We start from the raw sequence: 20983 nt of genomic DNA, 5'->3' as shown, positions 1-20983 counted from the left end.
ATCGTTTTAATAATTAGAACAAGGATAGGAGAGCCTTCGAGTAGTTTTCACCGGATGAGTGTGTAAATTGCATGTATTATCGTAGACATACATATAATACCTTAGGTAGCCGTTTTCGAGACTTGTTATTTAATGCTTTGTTCATACTAGGTTTGCATAGACATATAGTGAACCGTTTATGAATAATAGACTTATAATACACGCGACAGCGGGTTATGAGTAATTTCGTGTCTTGGGTTAATAATCGGGAATCGTAACTTGCATGATAGAGGTTTAATTGGGTGACGAATTATCGCATAGGGGGAAGACAAAATCCTAGATCCGTTTTTATATTGATATTTTCTCTTGTTTATTTGCTTCTATAATTAGTTTAATTATTTAATTGATTTAATTTGACAAACTTGCATAGGCTGGATAAAAATCATAATTGTTAGAATTTAGTACTTAGGATTAGATAATTTCAGTATTCCCTGTGGGATCGACATCCGACTCTCACGAGTCCACTTTTACTACTTGTTTGCGATACGTACACTTGCGTGTTAGGTATTTAGCCCCAACAAGACACCTACTTAAAAGTATAAATTTTTATTCATCTATTCGGATGTAAATATACTTGCTGAAAATTAAGTTATAAAAAATGTAACCACCTAAACATCCGGTCACAAGTTGACATGTGACAATAACTAATAAAATCATAAACATTCAATTCATAATTAAATTGATAACCATGGTTAGAGTTAAAATCGGGATGTAAACGAGCCGAGCCGATTCGAGAGCACGATTAATCGGCTTGAAGAAAGCTCGAATTTGAATTCGAGTTTTTCGAACTCGAGCTTTCTGACGAGTCGAACTCGAGCTTTTTTATTGTTGTTCATGAGCTCACGAGCCGAGCTTTTAATTTTAATTTTAATTTTAATTTTAATTTGTATATATTATTTTTTATGTAAATAAATAATAATAATAATAATAATAATAATAATAATAATAATAATAATAATAATAATAATAATAATAATAATAATAATAATAATAATAATAATAATAATAATAATAATAATAATAATAATAATAATAATAATAAAAAAAAAAAAAAAACCTAAAATGAGTTTGGACTCCAGTTCGAGATTGACAAAATGAACTCGAGCTCGCATTTGAGTCTGCCAAAACAGGCGAGCTTGACTTGAGCTCCATTCATTCACACGGCCTAGTATGAAGCACTTGTTTAAGATTAATGTATCGGTATTGTTTGCGAAAACTTTTGTAAAAATAAAAGTTAGTGATAATAAGTAAAAATTAAAATAATTACTATTTATAAACATTAGGTGTTTGAAAATAATTGAAACAATTAATTTTCAAGTATTTAATTTAAGAATTAATGTGTTTGTAAATAAACTGTAATTTTTAGCTTAACACAGCGAGATATCAATTTTACTTTATTTTCAAAAAAACCACCCTAGCCTATTTTGTGGGCTCCTTCGACCCTACACCCGGTGATAAACACCAGGTGGGTCTTCTGTTGCCACGTGTTCTTTTTTTTTATTTTTCTAAAACCCCTAAAGATAAACCCTAGCGGGAAATATATTATAAAATACAAAAAAAAAAGACACGTAACAGCAGAAGACTCACCAGGTATTTATTCGGGTGTAGAGTGGAACAAATCCTACTTTGTGCAAACTTGGGCCATAGCCTGATACGTTCAAGCTCCTAAATGTACGCATAAAAAAATCATATATAATTAAAATGAAAATGAATCATCAAATTTTAATAAACCATTAAATACTAAAATGTGATATAAGTTTTATTTTTTTATACTCATTTACTCTAAACTACAAACATTAAATAAATTAATGATTATAAAATTTTAAGTATAAGTATAGAATTGATACATGTCAATTCATGATAGGTTATTTGAACAACTAATTTTATGATAACTCTCTTCGCATGATGTATATTGCATCTCCAGAAGTGGAATATCAAAATAACTACCAATTGGATTTCCCCGTTGAAGATGAAAATTTGAATTTTAGAGCATAAAATTGAAGTTTTACTATCTAATTTCCTATTTGATTTATCCATTGCAGCTGTTCTTATACTACTAAAACTAGTACTTCACCCGTGCGCTACATGAGGACAATTTCGAAATTGAAAATGTTTGATTAGAAAAAAAAACTCAAATTAAACAGATTAAAAGTTGATTTGCAATTCGAAATAGCAGAAAAGTAAACAAACCAACGACTCCGTTTGGTTTAAGTAATGAATTAAACCAAAATACGTGATTAAAAGAAACATCGAATAATAAAAAGTTTCATATACAAAAAGATAATACATCTTTTGATCAAACTTGTACAACTATGCCGCTAATTGAATACAAATTATTTACTTTAGAGCAACCCCAATGCTAAATATCAAAATTGGATTATCAAATATTCATTTGATATTTGAGATAATAATTTATTTTTTATTAAAATTCATCTATTCCAACATAATTATCAAATTAATTATCAATTGGAAGTTTATGATTGATTTTATTTGTAATTGTCACGTGTCAACTTGTGATTGGATGTTTAGATGTTTAAATTGCCAAGAAGTGAATTATCAAAATAGAAGCATCATTTAATAACCCCATTGGAGTTAAAAATTTCTATTTTTTAGTACATAAATGAAGATTAAATGTTTGAATACCATATTTGATAACCCCAATGGAGATTTAAAGTTGCTCTTACAACTCAGTTATTAAAATTGTGTTCGATTACAACTGTATGAACCGCCTATAACAAATCAAATTCCTCGCCATTGACAGTGACTAGGGACTATTAGTAAGAACCCCCTCTATCATTTTTTTAATAAAGATGGGTCCAACCCATTTTCTTTTATTAGTGATAGATCCAACTTTTTTTTATCGTCAAATTTACCCTTCATTCCTTATTATTCACTCTCAACTACTTTAATGCCTATTTAATTTTTTTTAATTATAATATTCGTTTATTTATTTAAAAATAATCATTTTAATTTTATTTTCGATTTTAATTTTGAATTTTTTAAAGTTATTTATTTGATATCGATTATAAAATTTCTGAAAATAATTATATATTTTTTTAAATCAACTATTTCTGAAATCAACTATTTCCATAATCAACTATAAATTACTGAAAATATTACTTTTTTGTTCGTTTATTTCCCTAATCAAATATAATATTTCCGTAAACAACTACATTATTTGCAAAATCAACTATTATTTTTTCAATTTTTCTAATTGATTTTTTCGGTTTTTTTTTCCCAGCTGATTTACCAAATCGACAAATTACTACATATTATTGAAAACAACTAAAAACGTCGAAAATAACTAAAAATAAATGAAGTACAATTTTTTTTGTACTTCAACTTTATTTCCAGCAGATCATATTATTGAAAAAAACAATACAAAAAATTAAAATCAACTACCAAAAAAACCAAAATTCAACTTAAAATGTCGAAAACAACTAAAAACTCTCGAAAACAACTATAAACAAAATAGCAGAAAAACGAAAACAACTATATTGTTGTGTAACATACCCAACATAAAAATAGTCAAATAAAAAATTCAGAAAATTGCTCCTCAATTAACAAGATCCAAGCATTAGAGGAACACGAATCATTGCCGCAAAATCAATTAGAATGGCCCTCCTTACATCATCCTTGGAACTCGACAATGGAGAGAAATTCTAGAACGAATAAAAAAACAAAATATAGATTGCCACAACCTGTTAATCCAATCTTCAACCAAACGAAACCCTAAAATTGCGGGCATGGAAGATATGAGATGACAACGACGATGCATATCTGAATTGGAGTGGAAGTCAGGCGGAGGTGTAATGGAGGAGTGGCGGCGGCAGTGCGGTTGTGGGATTCTTCCCTCATCGTTGTCGAGATGTGGTGTCGCCTTCTTCCTCTCCTTGCCTCCGCCTCCGACGCTGCAGATTTCTAGTTAGAGAAGAAGAGAAGAAGAGATGGAGATAATATTTGAGGGGATCCATCATAATATATCCCAATGTATTGGGGGGTTCTCACTAATAATCCCTAGTAACTAATACATACCGAAAAAATGCCAATAGTAATATTTAAGGAAATAAATTCATTTTACATGAAATTACCTTAAAAAAAAAATCTTCAATGAAGTCGACGGTAGGCTCACTCGTAAAATGCAATTCAACATAACATTGAAGACTAATTACCCATATAAGTAATAATAAAATGGTTATTATCACAATAGACATTTTTTTAGAATTACTCAATATTATTCATATGGTATTACTATATTGTTCCGATATATAATTAAATAATATAACAAAAAAAATATTTCCTTTTTAATGACTAACTTGTGATTGTTTATATCTCCAATAGTCAAATATCAATGATCCACACATTTACATTAGCTATAATTTTTTGTTGGACAATACATTAGCTATCATTGAAGTTTATAATTCTATCTAATAGTCTCTATTTTTTTGTAGTTCGATTAATTTTAGTGTTTGGTATATTGTTTTTATTGTAATATAGATAGTGCCACAAGTAAGACATTGACTTAAATTAATTTGCTAGAAAATTGTTTGTTGCTTCAAAAATAAATTCAGGGAATGCATGTGTAATTTACCTATAAAAAAAATAATTATAAAAGAATAGTGGTAATGGGGTATCATCACATTATCATTTTATTTTTAAATAATGAGAGAGAAGTCTGAAGAAAGAAATATGTAGTAGATATATAAAAATATCTTCTTTCATTGCATTGCATTGTGTCTTGTTTGTTTTATAGTTGTTCCACGGTCAATGAATACATCAAAATTTTCTCTTACTGCATTAATTCACCTTAGTTATCTCACCATTTTAAAACCATTTTATACAGTTGGAGAGGAGCGAAACCAAATGGCAATTTAGCTTGAAAAATAGCATGTAATACCATTTACACTCATTTATAATTGATAAGAAGTTGAATGATGTTCGCCGAGCTCAGTAACGTGGGCTTATCACCCAAGTGGGGGCAATATTGTGATTGGACATGTGGTTTGACTGTCTAGCTGGACCGGTGGTTGCAATTAACCGGCTTGCCCGTTCCAAGTGGTGAGTTGGGCCACGTGACTCGGGCGAAGGCTTGAGCCACATGGCTCGTAGAGTGGAGGGCAATGCGCTAGGCTGGTTTGACAGAGCAGTGAAAACTTCCCGCTCTCTACGTTGGAAGGATAACGGGTCGGTGCTTCTTCGGCCCACTTAAGCTAAATGAGCTAACCTCTATTGGACAATCACTTTTTGTTTTTGTTATACGACACCATGGGCTAGCCACTATTGGACTGAAAGAAATAATTTAAGACGATAGAAATAACATGAGACGGCACATGCGAAAGCTTCTTAGTTTCTTAGTTGAATCTTCCATGGTCTAATAGGGCATGCTCCCTCTTCATATCTTCACATGTTCGATCATTTTTCCACATGGCGAGCGAGTGGCCTCTCCACAGAAACTGCAAATTCATGAAGGCCGAAACTTTTATTTATCAAACCTTGTTTGTTGTATGCTTCAAGGGCTTTGACTTCTTCGTGCGTCGCGCAAACCACTCCCAACATTGTTTCTATGCCCAAATACTCCGAAAGAACCTTAATTTCCACAACTAAAATGCCCCATTTCAACAATAAATTGAAACAAAACACACAAGATAACTAAGCTTTGATGCAGAACTATAACTGAAGCAAGAAAAAGGACCAGCCTGCTAAGGTTGTCATCTTCGACTGTTCTAAGTGTAACTACAATACCGATGACATCATTTGTGAGTGAATGATCAATGAATAAAGCTTCGGCTTTGCTTTTTCATTTTGTACAAAATGGCAGTTTCAGAGTTTTTGTGTTGAAGAATACGCTCGATTATTTCTTCTTCTTCACTCTTTGAATGGATGGAGTCTATATTAATTACTACTTCTTTGGAGATGCTCGATTTATCGTATTTCGCAAGAGCATGCAGGTACAACAAGAAGAAGATTAGAAGAGAAAATAAAAAAAAATAGGAGCAAAGGATGAAATTATCAGACATAGAGCATTTATCTTGCATACTAAGGAAAATATTCCTCGATTTTGTTTGACATTCGCCTCGTGGTGCTTGACTTTTTGACCCAGTTCTTACAAATCATCTTGGAGTTTCTGGAACAATTTACATCATCTAGATTTTAGCAGGGTTGTGAACACCTAATGCCCTATCATTGATTGGCAGGTGGATTAGTTAAATCACTAATCATGCTTAATATGCCACTCACACACAAATAATACCGATCGATCATATTACGAACATATATCCAGACAGAGTCTTTTGTGCTAATCAGTGCACAAAAGATCCTTCTAATCAAAACTTATAACACTTGTCGAGATATTTATCGAACACAGACAAAAATCTACATTTATAAGTCTTTTAAATCAATCCCATTATTTTATTAGTGATATCGGTGACAACATTAATATTTATACAAATTTAATAATACAAACTTATTCCAAAAAAAAATATATAAATTTATTGTCATGACATAAAATCGATCAGTAAATAAATGAAGCAAAGAAGAATTAGACAACATAGACTGAAAAATAGGAGCTAAAAATAATAATAACAATTAAAAAGATATAGATGTAGTGAATTAGGATGTGCTAGTCGAGATTTGGTGTGAGTAATTAGAAAATAAAAAAAAGTGGCTGCAAAATATGAGATAAAAAGAATATATATATATATATATATATATGCTAACTTTTTTTACAAATATGACATTAGGGTTTCTTAGGTTGCCCTACCGTTTCTTTCTTTTATATATAACAGTTATGTAAATAACATACAAATATGTCGATGAAGAGAGATAATATAATTAAGCAATACTGCAATACAATGCTATAAACCGTCTTAATTCCACTTTGCACTCTTGAAATATAACATTTTGACACTTTGGACCCTTGAAAAAAATTAATTGTATTTTGCATCCTTTAAACACAATAAAAATACATCCCGAATGAATTTTGTAAAACTATAGAAGGTAATTTAATAATATGTTTAGTGGTATTTTTTTTGGCTGCCAAACGTTAAATTAAGATTTTTATATTTATCAATCATTTCGAAACTACAAAGTGCAAACTAAAAATACATCTCGTCAACATATTTAAAAATTCTATTTTTTATCACAAAAAAATACTTTACAAAATAAAAAACAAAACAAATTCCTTCAACATTTTTTTGTTATCAAGTTGTTTGAATATTATATTTCTTACCAAAGATTTCTACCAAAAAAATTCAACGATTCCATAAAAAAGATAAACCGATTGATTAATTTAGTGAGAAATGTTTATGTTTTTTAAGAGAAACTAGGGCCTTTTCAGTAATTGAGTGTGATATTTTTTTTTTTTTTCGCACTTTGTACGCTCGAAATTAGGTTGGATGGTAGGGTTATTTCTATTCTACACCGGGTGAAGGTTACACCGGGTGATTTTTTACCGTTGATCTACACATACCAATGTAGGTGTGTGTGTGTGTGTGTTTGTGCGTATACGAATGGTAAAGATCTACCCGGTGTATTTCACCTGGGGTAGGATCTCAAAAGTCGGATGGTAGAAACAAATTACAGTTTTATTTGTCATTCTGCACCATATGAAAAAAAAGCCATTAAAAAGGAAATTGCCCTCATCAAGTTTGAAATATTCAATTTAGAGTACACTGTGAATGATTTATTATATTTTGATGGAGCAAAGTGCTATCTTTCAAGAATGCAAAGCGTCAAAATGATATATTTCAAGAGCTCAAATTGGGATTAAGCCTTATAAAACGACTAAAAAGTCAAATTTTAAGTTATCTAAAAATATTATAAGTAAAAAAAATCTTTGATAAAGTACATCATAATTGTTTTTCCTCAGTTGTCCATAAAAACGATAAAATCTTAACTTGTTGGATCATCAGGCTTAGGTCCTAGATGGTAAAATCACAACTAGGTGTGAAAGTAAGAATTAAATACTCGTCCCGCAAGGGATGACCTATCGATTGGAGCAAGTAAGCATGTGTCAATTGACCCAAGTTCGAATCCCTTTGCGAATGGGCGGTAGGTCGAGCTTGTCGCACATGGTTAGCCTAGTATGATTTATATCTCTCGTATGATTTGCAAACTATTTTACGAGTGTCTAAGTTTACTCAGTGCACTTATATAGTTGGCTGCAGGGTTCCGTCACAAAATAAATAAATAAAAATATCAAATACTCTTTGTAAATTCAGATCTTGGTTTGAAAGTACAAAATCATTTTCGGTACAAAATTTTTCAAATCCAAGAACCAATTCTCATTGCAAAATTTTTTAGAACTATATAACTTTCGGAATTTTTGGAAACTTTCCGATATATTTTATTTTCAAAGTAAGGTAATCGTTGCAATTTTCTCATTTTGTGAATATGGTTTTCTAATTTTATAGTTTGAGTCAATTATTTTTGAGTTGCAAATAAAATTTGGAATATCAAGTAAAATTATATTTCAAATTATATTCATTCCATATAAAATTTGGAATATCAAGTAATTAATATGTGGATACTAGTTGAAACGTTCCTCATTATTGAAATCCTAATCCAATTTACGTTTTTTTTTTTAATTTGAAAATCAGTCAAATGCTTATAAATTGAACTTCCAAAGATGAAAACAACACCCTCAACAAATTAAAATTACAAGAAACGATGAGTTATACCATGATAAAAATCCTATTGACAATGTTTCTCTTTCTAGAAGTAAACATTTTTCAACACCAATTTGCAGAAGGAAGTTGCCCTTCGGCGTCAACGCGCAGTGTTCATATCTCTAACGGTCTACCTCCGAAATCTGCACCGTTGAAATTGCATTGCTGGTCCAAGGATAACGATCTCGGATATCGTACACTTGATGTCAAAGAAGAATTTAAATGGAGTTTTTGTGCAAATGATAACTTATATACTTGTCATTTCTGGTGGGGATCGAAAAACAGAGCTTTCGAAGTTTATAAACCCAAGGTGGTGAATACCAAATCGGTTTATTGGGTACCACAGAGTGATGGTATTTATTACTTAGAACAAACTCCATATTCGTCGTATTTTGAGAAAAAATATGATTGGAACAATTAGAACAATTTGCAGTGCATTTATGAGAAATAAACGAGGAATAATAAACGACGAGAAATATCTATTTTGCATTTTTTGTTATTTAGACATGTCCAAATTCATCATCACTGATATTTCTGCGTTGTACTAGTATAGCGATTGAATGTGAAGAAACACCGATATTACGTCATTTCAGAAAATACATAATATAAAGATTTTTTATAAATACATTTTCAAAACAACACTTCTTTTCAATTCCAGTCGATAAAAAAAAAAAGTTATTCCAAAATTCATTATAAAACAATCACTAGTAGAAAAATGGTTTGTTACCACGATTTTTATTTTCTTTTCTTACACTAAAAAACCGTTACAAAAGGTAAATTTTACTACGGGACAATCTGAGAGTCGTAATTAATGCTAGGATTTACCGTTGCAAAAAAAATATTTGCTACAGCCGTTTACCGTGGCGAAGTTTTTGTCACGTCCAGATCTGCTACGTGTCAAATTCGTAGCAAATGCAAACAAAAACCTTTTTACTATGAATTTGGTATCTTTTACTACGGTTAACGGTCGTAATAAAAAGTTATTTCTCTATTAGTGAAATGTCAAAAATTTTGATTAAAAGGATGTATTTTTCACATAGAATCTAATTTGAATGAAAAATGTATTATAAAATCGCACTAATATAGACAGCTTACGCTGAAACTAGAAATAAACGCAAAATATTTCTCTTTTGCAATATAATTTTCTAATGTATATTTTGATTCCCTTCTCTTCGATTTGTGATTACTCATGCGTTGTTTTCATTCTCTCAATAATTTTAAAATTTTATTATGTGGATTATCAAAATTCAAAACGTTTTCAAATTAATAATTATAGATATATCAAAATAAATCTGTAAAGTTAATGAAATCTATTTATGGATGGTAATAAGTTCATTATGTGATTTATTCATAAATGTATTCAAATAAAAAACTTTTTTACAAAAACATTCAGACATTATCAAAAGGTGTGTAAAATACCCCTCGCATTTTAAATTCTTCAATTTTATCATTTAATTCAATTTAATCTCAATTTGACCATAAATTTCACAAATTATTCAATTTTGACCAAAAATTCATTTTTTAGTACATTTTTCGGTACAATTCTCCAAATCATTTTTTTCTCCTGCATTTTCTGCCGGTTTCCAGCGTTAATTTTTTTGATATTTTTTTCCTTTACTTCCTGTCGCCGCTGACTAGCGGTCAACGGTCTTCGGTGGGTTGAATTTTTGATTTTTTTTTTTGATTTCTTTTTCCTTCAACATCCTTTTGCCGTTTTAACAGTAATATTGTTGTGGTTGACAATCGTATTAACTATATTACTGTTTACACAGTAATATTAACTATACGACAATTTAACACAATAATATTGTTAATTACTCTCTAGCATATTAATATCAACACAATAAAAAATCACTATTATTGTGTAATAGAATAATATAAATATGTTGACCGTTCAACAGAGTCAAACATAATAAAAAGCCAAAAGATTTAATATTGATGTAGTTGACAGTAATATTATTGTCCTCCACATTAATATTACTGTCAACCACAGTAATATTATTGTGTTTATATTAATATTACAATAGTAGACAATGATATTAATACGTTAATCGATCAACAAATCAAACAAAACCAAACGCCAAAAAAAACAAATAATATTGATGTGATTGACAGTAATATTATTGTGTTTACAGTAACTAGTAACTCACCCGTGCGATGCACGGGGATTAATTAAAAATATTAAAATGAGTTAATGTATAAAATCAACGAAGAATAATTATGTCGACAATGCTAAGAATACAACCGAACAAAAAATAAAAATTCGTATCTTAACCAATCAATAAAAAATCTGCGTATAGAATAAAATGACAACGTTCTAAAAACCATCCACGTTAAAATGTAGCAAGTAACTCCCATACCGAAATCAAAGCATCGCACCAGTTTTGCACATGAATCTGATTGTTGTTAAAGGAGACAATGAAACTACAATCAGATATACGATAGGAGGACAAATAACTTGTTATTTTTCCACTTTTTCAATATATAAGTTAAAGACGTTACGTAGATAAAGAATATTTTATATATATATATATATATATATATATATATATATATATATATATATATATGTGTGTGTGTGTGTGTGTGTGTGTGTGTGTGTGTGTGTGTGTGAGAGAGAGCATATTGAAAAAAACAACTTTAAACATAAATAAAACTAATATATGTGTTTGCCAATGTGTACATTTATATTCTTTTGAATATTTCTTTGTACACGATGTTGCTAGTAACACTGGACAACTCACCGGCTTCGCCCTTTATTAAAATCTTTATTTCAGATCTACTCTTCACCCGAGACAACGCTACGTACTATTGACCGTGACTGAAAACAGGCCTTGGAAGGTACAATCCAACGTGCGAGAGAGTTTGCCATTGACTTTTGTTGATTGTCATGGCAAATGATATAATCACCGGATACTGACGTCTTTGAAATATAACTGGCAATGTGGAATTCGAAGGTATCAAAGTCATCCGAGGAATAAATACCATGTAGCCAACATTCTTACCGGATAATACTTTGCAACTAATTACATGCATGCCCAGCCTTTCAACTTGGAGACGAGTTCCATTGCACAAACCTCTTGGTTGATCGATATTCCTAATGAGCATGACGGGAAGTCCTTTCTTTAATTTTAGCTCATGTGGCGGCAGACCGGAGCACGATATTGTATCGAGAAATTCGGTGGAATAAATTTCTGCATTAATCTCGGAACCTGCTTCGTCCATGCACAGACTGTCAGAGCTCAGGTAAACCTTTTCTTCTTCTTCAATAAGTGACGACAGATATCGTTCACATATATAACACTCTCATTTGTAGGACCCAGAATGACCTTCCCTTGAAAGAAATCAGGATTGGCAATGTTATTCAACAAATCCGGATACACAAACTGCAGTAGCTCTGATAAAGCATCATCGAATTCTCGAATCAGCATGTCCTCAGGAATTTCAATCGAGGCCTCACCATCATTGTAGTCTCCAGCTTCTCCGTTTCCAATTCTCAAAATTCATTCTGCAAATTCCCTTATTTCATCTTCGTTAGATGAAGATGCATTCAACTGAAGCCTCATATTTTTATGCAACCTCATGACACGACATTCTCTCCACAATGGTGATGAATTGATCGTAGCATGTACGATGTCTTGCCTCGATGCTTTAAGTACAACAGACAATATCTGTCTAAAGTCACCACCAAGTACGATAACCTTACCACCAAAAGGTTTTTCAGAATTCAAAATCGATCGCATGGTTCTGTCTAATGCTTCAAAACAAAACATATGTATCATCGGGGCCTCATCCCATATAATAAGCTTTGCTTCAATCAACAGCTCTGCTTGAGGACTTTGTTGTTTGATACTGCAAGTGGAGCTCTCATGCACAATTATCGGGAGTCCAAATCTAGAATGTGCTGTTCTACCACCCGGAAAGAGCAATGAAGCAATATCGCTCGAGGCAACATTAATATTCGATATTTAAAAACTAATAATTTTTTAAATTCATTATGGAGGAAACTTAATAATAAATATTTGAGAAAATAAACTCATTTTTGTATTTATATGTAATGATACTTATGGAACAAATTAATCAAAATCACGGATTTTATGAAACCGAAAATTTCATTTTTTCAAATACAATAAAGAAAATTTACTCACGAATTCAAAATCACAGATTTTATGAAATAAGTAATTTATAAATAAAGAAAATTTCAACTAAAGCAACAAAGGGAAGATGGAATAAAAAAAAATGTACAAATGTTACTTAAATTAAATAAGAAAACCCAATTGAATATAACTGAAAGTTGTGGGGCGAAAATAAAAAATGTGAACTCAATTGTAAATCTTGACTTTGTATACAATATAGATGTTCTTAAGTTGATATTGACGTACAAATTTAATAAACATTTTTAGAAAGTTTTAAATCCTTAATTTTTTGTTCATAATACCATTCAAAAACATTTATATCGATTGAGCTCATAAAAGAAAATATGCTTGATATGCGGTTATACACATGGGAAATTTGATTTATTTTCTATAAAATATGTAGAATACCTATAATAAATATTGGATAATGGTTGTAAAAAGGTAGGAAGTGATATTTCTAGAACATAGAATCCAACTGTTGAAGTGTTAATGAAACAAAATATTAAGATATTAATTGTTGGAATCAAATCCTCCCCCTTCCTTCTTTTCCCATTGTAACATAATTTGAATTTGCTCAAAAAAAATCAAAAGCTGAGTTGACTTAAACATAACTTATATAGAGCTTACTTTACAAACACCTATGAAGTTCAAGCAATTTTAAAGTAGAATTTAACTTGTGAAATAATCAACATTACAAAAAAGAATCAATCTTTAAAAAATACTAGAAACATAAATAGCTAGGATTATATTATTGAAGACGAAAAATCAAATTACGTAATCGGCAATGATTATCGCATTTTATTCCGATCTCTTGGAGTCGGAATCAAAAGCAATGGTTGCTTCTTCTTGAGCACAATTCCAAATACGGAATCCGTGTCAATTCGGGTCGGATCCATTCCATTGGGAAGACTCCAATCAAAATAATGCACTAAAGATGCCACCACAATCTGAATGCTCTTGAAAGCCAAATTAAATCCAGGACACATTCTTCTTCCGGCGCCAAATGGTGTATATTCAAAGTGGGCCCCTCTGAAATCAATTTTCGAGTCGCCAGTCAAAAACCTGTCGGGATTGAAACTCGAAGCATCTTTCCAATATTTGGGATCCAGCGAAATGTCCCAAGTATTCACCAGGACTACACTATCCTTCGGGATTACGTAATCGTGGATCTTGCACTTCTCAATTGCACGATGCGGCACTAAGAATGGGCCCGGCATGTGGAATCTTAGTGTTTCCTTTATACAAGCTTGTAAGTACTTAGACTCGGTTAAAACTGCTTCGTCGATTAACATATCTCCTTCGAATGCCTTTGCAACTTCTTTGATAAGTCTGCGCAAGATGTCGGGATTTTTTATCAACTCTACCATCAACCATACTAATGTTATGCTGCTTGAATCTGTTCCAGCTATTAGTAGCTCCTGAAATCATTAATTAATGTCAAATCAATAATAACCGACATTACTGTAAACGCCAACTCTAGTACTGGTTATTCTGCCACGATCCGCTGAGATTAAGCCTTTTTGTCGCTTCGATTCATAAGAAAAAAAACAAGGAAAAAGATAATAACCAACAATAATTGAGTAAATTAATTTTATATAATATATGTATATTATACCGTGAAGACGACGTAGATTTGATCATCGGTAAGTGAATTGTCGATAAGAACATCCAAGAAATCTCGAGCTGAATAATTGACATCATGCACTCTATCTGATCTTCTCTCCTTCACCATATCTCCCCACATATGCATCAATTTTTTGTGAATTTCCATAGCTTTCTTTCTACTACAAAAATCTAAAATTCGCATGAACGGAAATAAATCGGACAACCCTACGGAAGAGGAAACCATGTCAACAATTTCGTTTACAAGGGCCCTCATATTTTCATGGTCATTAGTTTCGTCCTCTTTCGTGATATCGAAAACGTTTCTCGAAACCAACACGTCACTAATTATATTAGAAACGGTGGAATTCATTAAATTGTCGAGATTCACAATCTCGCCTCGTTTGCTTCTCAAATAATCCACCATCTCCAACACCTTGGATTTCCTCAAACCGGCAGTGGACTCGACGGATTTGTTGGAGAAGATGAAGTTTTGGCTCATCCCACGTAGAAATTTCCAGGTGGCGTTGCATTCTTTGGACATGACTACCGAAGACTGTTCGGCCGATGGGATTTTGTAGTACACCAATGGCAAGAACCTGCCGGAGAAATTCCGGTCTTGAGTCTTGAGGATTTCCTTGGCGGTTGCGGCCGATGATGCAACGATCAAGAATTGGCCGCCGAGCCTTAACGAAATTATCGGACCATACACTTTAGCTAAGTTGCTAAACGCGATATGCGGTTGCTTTCTAAATTCGGAAACTTTTCGTAAAACTTGCCATGTGTTGGGCCCCGGTGGGAGTTTTTCTGTTGATCCGAACAGCCCTAATTTCTTCAGGAAAAGAAGCACTAGCATCACCACCAGCATAATTGCTGCATTCATGTCTACGTCGTCGGATTTAGCTAAGTATTAACAACAAATTAATAACACAATTATGATAAACAAAACAATATTGTTAGCTACCAAAAATTATAGGGCAAATTACAGCCACCTCTTAGATAATGCGAAAAAAAAAAAAAAAAAAAACAAACTTATTGTTTGGATAAGTACAACCTGCCAATCAACTATGTTTCTTACACTTCCATCCTTACGGTGTCAAATTTACCTACTAAATGAGGAGTTTTTCATAAGAAAATACATAATTGAAGGACGTGATTGTAATTACTAAACAAGAGGGGGTGTTACATAATTTAGCCTTACTTTAGGGGTTGACCGTAATTTGCCCTAAATTATATAACATAAAACAAGGATGCATGATATATATAGCTGGTGAACAGACAAGCTACTATATGAAAGTGTAGTTTACCCAATACACCTATATAGTTGCCTACAACTTCTTTAGTTCCAATAAAAAATAAAAAAGAATACATGAACAGAAAACTAAAAAGTAACAAGTTTTCTTACATGAAGAACTGCGCTAAGCATGCAATGAAGCACCCCATGAATTTATAAGCATCATTTCTTTTTTTTCTTTTTTTCTTTTTTTTTTGGTTTATTTAATTTTTTTTCTGGCTGCTTGGGAGTTGCTTTCTAAACCTACTAATTACTCTTTCAACTTCCAATTATTTTCACTAGTGGGAACCTTAAAAAAATAAAGTCAAATAGTCAACTAAATATGTAAAATTAAATTCAAGATCCTTAATAAGTTTCAAAAATCACCCCATATGTTCAATAAATTTAGCCAGGTAGCCTCTAAATCATTACTTATTAAATTCCAATTAAATTAAGCATCCACATCATTATATTATATTATAATATATTCCTGGTATAATTTATTAGAGTATTGCCACTTGAACCATGATTTTGCTGCCGAGAAATTAAAGAATACTGGATTATTCGATTGAGATCTGATATCTTTTAGAACGTGTTAAAAAATCAAAGTCAACTAGCATTATTTATTTAGGGGCTCGTTCAGTTACTAATAACACATTTGGTTGATTAGATTCACTTTTATTCAAATCCGTTACAAAAGTTAAAACTCGCAGTTAAATATTACCATTTCATTAAATTTATAACATATCCTGAAATTAATTTTGTAGCGGATGACCAAACATAGAAAATACTGATTTATCCTTAAAACTATATATTATTTTTTGTTAATAAAAGGTTTTATAGACAAATTACATATAATACTGCTGTTTAATTAACTAGTCAATAAAATTTAGTCAATCTTGTCCAATTAAAATTAATCGGATATATGCAGCCAGCAGCCAGCAGCCATATGAGCCCTTATTTATATATAACAACTAGCTAGCAACTGTATATTAGCATTAAAACGAAATTTGAAAACCATCCTTCTCAATATAAGTGCCAACAACATGTTGCGGGGTTAAATATGTATGTATTTGGTTTAACATATTATTATATCATTGACGGATCGAGCCATCGGTATACATATATTGTAAAAATCGTTTTGTATCTTGGAATTTCGAAAATTTAAAATGGAACTATAAGACTATATCGTGAGACTAGGGGTGTAAACGAGCCGAGCTTGGCTGTCTGGCGAGCTTGAACCCAATTTTGTGTGTTTTTTTAAAAGTATTAGAATTTTAATTATATTTGAAATTATAATAAACAAATTGAAATAAATGACATGTAATTTTTTTATTATTTATATTAATTTATTATTTAATTTTATATTAATTATATTAAAAAAAAAAATCGCGAGCCGGCTCGCGAGTTCATGAACAACTAAGAATGAGCTCGGGCTTGACTCGTCAGAAAACTCGAGCTCGTAAGTTCGAAAAATGCAAATTCGAGTTCGAGTTTTTGTCCGAGCTCACGAGCCGACTCAACTCATCTACACGACTACACCCCTACGTAGGACAGCTATATTTTAGAATGTAAACCAATCATTGCATATTTGATACATATATATCATTTCTCATGAGATTTCCTTGTAAATTAAGGAAAACTAGTTAATTAATTATCCTCGCTACAAGCGTGTTCTGCGTTATGTATATAGAATAATTATTTCTCAATTTCAAGTTGACCAAAGCTCAAATATCAAAATGAACAATGGATGTCAGAATCAATTCTCTTAGAAAAATGATCACAACTACCCTCAACAAAAATAAATAAATGAATAAAATTAAATAAAATTAAAATAATGATCACATCTCAAAGTAATTGTAATTAGTAACTACGCAACTATTATAACTAGAAAATTGAATGTCGAAAATAATATACATAAGAAATATGTACATAACAGTATAACACTCATAAATGATAAAACGAACATCAAGACATAATTTTTTTTTTGATGCAACATCAAGACATAATTAAGTGTCAAATGTTATTACACACGAGACTCATAATTATGACGGTAAATATGGAATCAAAAGGGCGATGGTGTCTCCTTCTTGAGCAATGTTCTGAATTTATTTGCCTTGTCGATTCGAGTTCGATCGATTCCATTTGGAAGATTCCCCCCTCCCTTACTTCCAAATGGACTTTTCATTTGGAAGATTCCACCCTCCCTTACTTCCCCTTGTAATGGACTTGAATTTTCTAAAAAAATATATATATATGTATATGGCTGAGACTGGGTTGGTTTTTATCCATCAACTAACTCATTACCGACCATATTTTGAGGCGAATAATCAATTTTTAACCGATTCATTGGATCGGGCTGAAAATTTCAACCAACCCATCTATAATGAGTCGGTTGGTGGTTTTTCATATTATCAAAAGTTGGTTGACCGATAATTATCGGTGATCCATCTATACTATTAAAATTTTATTAAAAATATAAAATAAAGACCGTGTTTTTTTAAGCGGTTATTGAAATTATCAAAATAATTAGTATTTAAAATTTTAAAAACAATCAACAAAGAAAAAAAAAAATTGACCTAAATTTCCACCAGTTTCTTTAAGCTTAAACAAAAAGCCTACAAAACTCCACTAATTTGAAATTACTTTGAATTTCCTAATTATATTTTTTCATTCAATTGTTATTAATTATTTTGAACAGATAAATGATGATCGCACCGTGGCATTACGCAAAATGTGGATATTCTTACTAAAAAATATGAATTTTTTTAAGTGAACTAGGTGGCGGGTATAAACCATCAACCGACCCATTCCGGAACCAAATATTCGGTTGCCAACCATAAACCGACCTACAATGGTTGGGTCGGCAACGATTTTCAAATTTGCGCAAAAATGGTTTGACGGATGGATCGGTTATTAAGCTGGTAATCTACCGACCCAACCCAATCCCAACCCCCCCCCCCCCCCCCCCCACACACACACACACACACATATATATATATATATATTAGGTTTTTTTTCTGTTCTTTTGGTCTGCGGCAATTAAATCAGCTCATTTCTCTTCTTAATTAACAAAACGTCGTTTCCTCTTCTCAATGAAACAAAATGGCGATTATTTCTCATTCTCCAATTTTCAAGATTTAACGTTCCAATTTGTTCTCCTTCAAATGTCAATAAATCGGCTGCTTTCCTCAATCTCTTTTCCTCATTCAATTTTAAAGCATAAAGTATTATTGACAAGAATTGTTTTTACACATTTTTTGCATTATTCCCCCGTCAACGTCACCGTCACGGCGTCATGTTAAGTGTATATTTTTACACTTTATCGTATCTTTTTATTTGAGCTTTTTGTGTGAATTTACGATAATTGGTGCTTAAAAAGTTGATTTATTGTATTCTAGGTACAAATTGAAGTATTGGAAAAGTTTGGGGTCAAAACTGCAATTTTGGAGAAAATATGGGCCAAAAGTGAAATAATCAAAAAATGCTGAAATTGGCTGAAAACAGGCCCGCACGGCCGTGCCAAAATTAGCCTATTTTTGGCACGGCCGTGCCAAATGCTGAATTTGGGCAGAAGGTTCGGCGATTCTCGCGCGGCCGTGCGAGAATTGCACTGATTTTCGCGCGGCCGTGCCAAATCACGTTGGAGGCAATTTTGGACTTTTAAACACACAAGGAAACCTAGAATCATCTACCAAGTTGGGACAACTATTTAAGCCCAAACCAAGCACGAATCACAGGAGACTTTTGACACAATCTTGGAGCGAGAGGAGCGAGAGAACGAAGAATCGAAGACGGAGAATTGACAAATCTTCATCATAATTCTTCTTTCACCTATCTTTTCTTAATCTATGACTTTTATTACGTTTATTATGTTTTTCGTCATGAGTAGCTAAGTTTTTAATCTAGGATTTTGTTGGAACCCTATGTGGGGATGGTGAACCCGTTTTCTTGAGATTATGAGATTATGATTTTATGATTATTTCTTCTACTTGTTATGATTGTTAGTGCATGAACTTGATCAATTTATGTGCTTTATATGTGATTATTGGGATTGACTCGACAGAGCTATTTTGATAATTAGACGGTTAGTAGAAAAACCTTCGAGTAGTTTTCACCGGATGAGTGTGTCAATTGCATGTGGTATCGTAGACATACAGATATCACCTTAGGTAGCCATTTACGAGACTTGTTAGTTAATGCTTTATTCATAATTTGTTTGCATAGACATATAGTGAACCGTTTATGAATAATAGACTCATAATACACGCGACAACGGGTTATGAGTAAATTTGTGTCTCGGGTTAATAATCATGAATCATATATTTCATAATTGAGGGGTTTTGGGTGAGCAATTCTTGCATAGGGGGAAGATAAAATCCTAGGTCCGTTTTATATTGATATTTTCTCGTGTTTATTTGCTTTCATAATTAGTTTAATTATTTAGTTGAATAAATTGACAACATTGCGTAGGCTGGATAAAAATCATAGTTGTTAGAATTTGGTACTTAGGATTAGATAATTTACGTATTCCCTGTGGGATCGACATCCGACTCTCACGAGTCCACTTTTACTACTTGTTTGCGATACGTGCACTTGCGTGTTAGGTATTTAGCTCCCAACACGTCACCGTCTTATTTCCGGTCGAAGTTCGATAGTCTCCATTTTCTTTGCTATTTTTTTGGGTAAGTTTTATGGTCTTCACGGTTTTTTTGTTGCTTCTTTCTCCCTTGAGGTTTCTATTTTTCTCTAATTTGTTCGGGAAAAAAATAATTTCCTGTTTTATTTATTTATTTTGTCTTTACTTTAAAATCCACAATCAAGAAAGCATAGCAAATAGGGGAGGATAATTTGCTCAATTGCCCAGCCAAAGGTAATTGTTCATTATGTAATTAATTTTATTTTCTATTTTTCTCTGATTTCAAATCAGTGATGTGGTTCATTATATAATTGCTTAGCCAATGGTAATTAATTAGCTAATAATTATTAATCATATTCACTAATTAATAATTATGAAAACCACACAGGCACACGCTACGCTACAGATGATACATTGAAATTTTGAAAGCGAGGGTAATATCTGGGAGGACTTATCTCCTTCGTGTGACTTCGAATTGCATTTTGAATTTCAGAACGAAGAAAATTGACATCACCAGGTCATATCGTTCTTTTCCTTACTTGACTTTATTTTGTATTTATTGAATTTTGATAGTGTTCTAGTATTGCAAGAGTCTATTTTTTCACCAAAAATTGAATATGTTTCCTAA

At 31.8% G+C, this 20983-nt stretch overlaps 1 protein-coding gene, 1 non-coding gene and 1 pseudogene across 2 annotated transcripts; 1 reads left to right on the top strand and 2 right to left on the bottom strand.

Annotated features, from left to right (window-relative positions):
- The first annotated feature begins 4979 nt into the window (after positions 1 to 4979).
- Positions 4980 to 5284, top strand: LOC148770245 (signal recognition particle RNA). Its single transcript, XR_016031966.1, has one exon.
- LOC148770244 (protein DEFECTIVE IN MERISTEM SILENCING 3-like) lies at positions 5280 to 12136 on the bottom strand (annotated as a pseudogene).
- A 1470-nt stretch (positions 12137 to 13606) lies between these two features.
- On the bottom strand, positions 13607 to 15837 carry LOC105958275 ((S)-N-methylcoclaurine 3'-hydroxylase isozyme 1). The gene is made up of 2 exons (XM_012982281.2): positions 14457 to 15837; positions 13607 to 14259 (listed from the first exon to the last, which is right to left on the bottom strand). Exons 1-2 carry the CDS (start codon positions 15324 to 15326, stop codon positions 13630 to 13632), a joined length of 1500 nt encoding a protein of 499 aa, XP_012837735.2. The 5' UTR covers positions 15327 to 15837; the 3' UTR covers positions 13607 to 13629.
- Between the last annotated feature and the right edge of the window lie 5146 nt (positions 15838 to 20983).

Source organism: Erythranthe guttata, chromosome 6 (genome assembly GCF_056151865.1).
Source record: "Erythranthe guttata isolate IM_541 chromosome 6, IM_541, whole genome shotgun sequence".
NCBI lineage: Eukaryota > Viridiplantae > Streptophyta > Magnoliopsida > Lamiales > Phrymaceae > Erythranthe > Erythranthe guttata.
The sequence above is the reverse complement of the archived record's forward strand: the minus strand, read 5'-3'. Positions and strand labels throughout refer to the sequence as shown.

Excerpts from the sequence above, each read along its gene's own strand:
- LOC105958275 (XM_012982281.2), bottom strand. The coding sequence starts at position 15,326 with ATGAATGCAGCAATTATGCTGGTGGTGATGCTAGTGCTTCTTTTCCTG. Across the intron at positions 14,260-14,456 it reads AAATCTACGTCGTCTTCACG|GAGCTACTAATAGCTGGAAC; the intron begins GTATAATATACA and ends TAATGATTTCAG.